The following is a 4,908-nucleotide window of genomic DNA, read 5'->3' on the forward strand; positions in this document are numbered from 1 at the left end:
TTTTTCGGCGCCGGCGCCAAAAAAAAGGCCCAGTCGCGCCCCCAAGATGATGAAAAGCGCCGGTTCGGCTCTTTTTTCCGCCCGGCGGCCGCAAGCCGAACCCGGCGCGCGGGGGACGCTTGGGGGCTCCGGCGCAAGGGAAAAGTGCGGCTGGCCCACGCCGTCAGGTGAAAAGTCAAGATTTTCTTCCCCGGCTCGCCTCCCACCCCCCGCGCTCTCGGCCGCCACTAGGTATATCCCGGCGCTGCCCGCCGCCCTTCACCGATAGATAGCCATTCCCCGCCGGAAAAATAGCAGAGGTTCGCGGCAGCAGCCCCTCCAACAGCAGCTGGGCGTTTCCGGTCGCCGTTTCCGTCCGCGGAGAGGCAATTTAGCGGCGGGTGCACGCCCACCGGGCGCAAGGTGTTTGGCGATTTGCCTGCCTCGGCGATGGACTCGGATGACGAGGAAGTGCTCGCCGCACTGCTGGAGAAGGAAGCCGAGGCTGACGTCCAGGAAGAAGAGCATCTCATGGTGCTCGCCGCCCTCGCCCAGCTGCTGGCAAGCAATGAAAAGCCGCGGCGAGGTGGCTCGGCACCGGGGCGGGTGAAAGCAAAGAACCGGCATCGTCTCGAAGGCTACTGCATGCCCTACTCCGACTACTTCGCCGATGCTCCACTTCACGGCGACAGAACATTTCGGCGCCGTTATCGGATGAGCAGAAAGCTTTTCCTCAGGATTGTGAATTTCATCCGGGAGTTCGACAACTACTTCAAATGCAAGATGGATTGCACCGGCAAACTTGGATTCACCTCAATCCAGAAATGCACGACAGCGATGAGGATGCTTGCATACGGAGCTCACGGTGACTCACAGGACGACTATGGGCGCATGGCCGAGTCCACCAGCATAGAGTGTTTCTACAAGTTCTATCGGGCAGTGGTGGCAGTGTATGGACCGCAATACTTGAGAACACCCAATGCGGAAGACATTGCTCGGATCCTAGCATAGAATACAGCAAGAGGATTTTCTGGGATGCTTGGAAGCATCGATTGTATGCATTGGAAATGGAAGAATTGCCCATTTGCTTGGCAGGGGATGTACAAAGGCGCCAAAGGCGGTTGCAGTGTGGTACTTGAGGCGGTGGCCACACAAGACCTCTGGATTTGGCACTCCTTCTTTGGTATGCCAGGAACTCACAATGACATCAACGTGCTGCAGTGCTCTCCTGTCTTTGCCAAGCTTGTTGAAGGTCGTTCTCCTTCGGTGAACTTCGAGATCAATGGGCGGCACTACAACAAGGGGTACTATCTAGCTGATGGCATCTATCCGAGATGGTCGACATTTGTGAAGACCATCAAAAACCCTGTGCCTGGAGGCAAGAACGCCTGGTTTGCGAAGGTTCAGGAGGCTTGCAGGAAGGATGTCGAGCGGGCATTTGGTGTGCTCCAATCTCGATTTGCTGTTGTCCGGTACCCCGCTCAGACCTGGTCGAAAGATCAAATGTGGGAGATCATGACCTGCTGTGTCATCTTGCACAACATGATCATTGAGAGCGAGCAGGAAGAGCCAGTGTTTGACACTGAACCATACCACAAGCAGGGTCCTCTTGCCCAAGTTGATCACCAGCTACCGGCAACCTGGACTGCCTACCTCAGTATGCATCAGGAGATCCGAGACCCACAGGTGCATCATCAACTACACCAAGATCTGATAGAGCACCTATGGAGGCTCAAGGGCGACGCGGGGCGCGACATGTGATGAAATATGAGTTTTATTTGTTGAACTATATAATTTGTATTGAACTATTTGTTGTTGTACTATTTTGTTGAAGTATTTGATTTTTCTGTGATGAAATATGTGATAAAAAAATATTTATGTTGATAATTGAACGCCGAGCCACGGCGAACCATGCCGAATATGGGCCTATTCTCGCCCATATGGGCCCTTTTCGCCGAAATGGGGCTCCGAAAGTGAGCCAACATCGGCGCCTGGAGGCGAGCTGGGGACGACGACTGGGCGCAAAACCGCCCCCAGCGCCGAACGAATCGCCGACTCGCCCCAGGGGGCGATTTTTATGCGTCTTGGAGGAGCCAACGGCTGGAAATGCTCTAACAAGATCGACTTGCTCGGTTGTCTTTGGGCTGTCTTTGCGCTGAAATATAAATGGAGAAAAGCTCCATCGGTGTGCTAGCAAACTATAATCCGAGTTACACCTCGGTGTTTCTTGGCGCCAGGACTCGCAACCCACGCTGGGAATAGGAGCTTCCTTCGTGAGCGCTCTTCTGAGGTCAAACACTGACCAGCCTATGTGCCTTCTATGAAGAAATAAGAGCTCTTGGGCTTCTCACCCCTCCTGCCTAGGCCCTGAGTTGGCCCTGTGTCGTTAAATATTTTTTTATGTATGGAAATAGCAGAGTTATTACTCCATCAAAGTCCAAGTAACATGGCGGCGGCGGATGAATATGGAGCACTGTAGCTAGGGTTTGCTATCGGACGAATGAAATATCAGTTTTGTCGTGCATATATATAATAGACATCGTGCCGATGTTTTTCCTTTCCTTAATGTTTAATGACATCTACAATGTATAAAACCTTATCTCGAGTGTCCCTGTAAATCTAAAAATGCAAAAAGAAAGAAAAACATACATCTTCATTGGTACAGTATGATTTGACCAGAAATACCACTCAAGTCATTCAGACCGACAAGTACAAGTGTAGGTCTTTCGGGTCCACTTCGAGTAATCACGACCCACATGTACAAATATGAATCTTGGGAATATTGTATTGTTAAATCGTACAACATGATTTTCCGTACACATGGGCTCTTTAGTTATGCTACGTAGTAGTATTATGCTAACATGGTACCATCGTCAAATTATGCAATTAACTAGTCCAAAAAGTTTTAAATAAAATTGTGTCCAAAAATGTGTTTGGTTTTATTATTAAGTTTTAAGTGATTTGCTAGATAGAAGAAAATATTAATCTTTTAAAAATATAAAGAAATGAGATAAGAGATACATTTTGGACTTTTAGGATAGAGGACCTGTTAGAGATGGCCTAACTACATATTTATGCACCTCCTTTGATCATTTCAGGCTGAAATCTCAGCATTAAGGCAATAATAAAAATCCATGGATACATAACTACATGGATAGTTGTAAAGCAAACCCAGACACCATATGCTTAATGTTTGCAACTTGAGGTCCCCCAGTTCATGCCTTTTTTCCATCTGAATTTGGCTCATATAATTATGCTTTGACAAAGAAATCAGTTGCTTCATACTGCATAAAGAAAAAGAGAATAAATCAGTTGCTTCTTGTCATGACTCAAATTTCAAATAGTTGGGTTAGGTAGTGGAGAATCCATGTTCAGCCGAAGAAATCTGCTGCGTGTCATCACAAATCAGAAAGACGCATCAGATGGTCAATACTCCCTATTTTCAAAATAATAATAATAAAACAGCAGCTCGCCGTCTTCACAATTCGAATGTTCAGATCAGCAAGTTTTTGTATTTGGTGTCAAGAGTCCCAATTAGTCGCACATGGTGAGTTCTGGATTTGGTTCGAATCCATGGGACACTGAAGCGAGCACCATTAAGATTTGGGGGCAGGGAATTACCGAGCGAGACAACAATGGGGAATTGTGACTACTGCACATTGACAGAGCAACTGATTGCAGACGAATTCAATCTGCACTCAGCTCATACTCGTATCTATCTTCAGCAAAAGAAATCGGCTGCTTCTTATCATGATTCAGAAAGTCGGGTTAGGTAGTCAAAAATCTATGTTCGGCCAAAGAAATTAGCTGCCTCTTATCACAATTATTAAAAGAAGCATCAGACGGTAAACAACTATTTTCGAAAATCAGCTGCTTCCCATGATTGTTCAAATGTTCAGGTCAGACACTCAGGTCTGAAATTGGCAGCGCATCTCTTATCTGAAACTTGGTTCAATTGGCAGAGCACAAGTTTAACAGCCGTGGATTTGGAGAAGCAAAGTTGAATCAACAGTACACTGAAGCCAACACACACGGTTGATTTCGGGAGGCAGAAAATTACAGAGCGAGAGACAAACCGGAAATTAGTAACATCTGACAACATACACAAATCAACATCAAAAGAGTGGGAGGTCGCAGAAGAATTCAAGGTAAACCACTTCAATTTCAATTCCACCCCAGAACTACATCCAAACAGCAATCAAGGCCAGGACATACAGCAGCGAGATGCGGCCATTAAACCAAAGCCCACGAACACTACACAGCCATTAGTTAGCTACTAGCACAAATCTGGTGGTGGGGGGGTCGATTCGCGTGGCCTAGCCGCCGAATCCGTAGAGGGTGCGTCCCTGGCGCTTGAGCGCGTAGACGACGTCCATGGCGGTGACGGTCTTGCGGCGGGCGTGCTCGGTGTAGGTGACGGCGTCGCGGATGACGTTCTCGAGGAAGATCTTGAGCACGCCGCGGGTCTCCTCGTAGATGAGCCCCGAGATGCGCTTCACGCCGCCACGGCGGGCCAGCCGCCGGATGGCCGGCTTGGTGATGCCCTGGATGTTGTCCCGGAGCACCTTCCGGTGGCGCTTGGCGCCGCCCTTGCCCAGCCCCTTCCCTCCCTTCCCGCGGCCCGACATCTTCGCTTGGCCTCGGTGTGGTGGTGTGTTGCTGCTGGTGGTCGACGGTGTGGTGGGATGAGATGGACGGAGCTGGGGCGTGGGGGATTTATGGGTGCGAGGTTTCCGGGGAGGAGAAGGGAGCGATCCGCGTGATGCGAGGTGTGAGCCGTTGGATGGGAGATGGATGGCTGGGAGTGGGGGAAAAATGGTGGCGCGGATCGCTGACGTGGCCTGGAGCGGGGGCGTGGACGGGGAGGAGGTGTGTTTTCTCGGGATGTACTGGAGGGAGTAGCTTCGGCCTTCGGGCTTCTGTGTAGAC

The 4,908-nt window shown here is 49.8% G+C and overlaps 1 protein-coding gene across 1 annotated transcript; it reads right to left on the reverse strand.

The window, feature by feature from the left end:
* Positions 1 to 4,110: 4,110 nt before the first annotated feature.
* On the reverse strand, positions 4,111 to 4,679 carry LOC119324105 (histone H4). Its single transcript, XM_037597849.1, has one exon. The coding sequence runs from the start codon at positions 4,605 to 4,607 to the stop codon at positions 4,296 to 4,298; it is 312 nt and encodes a 103-aa protein (XP_037453746.1). The 5' UTR covers positions 4,608 to 4,679; the 3' UTR covers positions 4,111 to 4,295.
* Positions 4,680 to 4,908: the final 229 nt, after the last annotated feature.

This window comes from Triticum dicoccoides, chromosome 6B (genome assembly GCF_002162155.2).
Source record: "Triticum dicoccoides isolate Atlit2015 ecotype Zavitan chromosome 6B, WEW_v2.0, whole genome shotgun sequence".
Lineage (NCBI taxonomy): Eukaryota > Viridiplantae > Streptophyta > Magnoliopsida > Poales > Poaceae > Triticum > Triticum dicoccoides.

Coding starts and splice junctions, on each gene's coding strand:
- LOC119324105 (XM_037597849.1), bottom strand. CDS start 4,607: ATGTCGGGCCGCGGGAAGGGAGGGAAGGGGCTGGGCAAGGGCGGCGCC.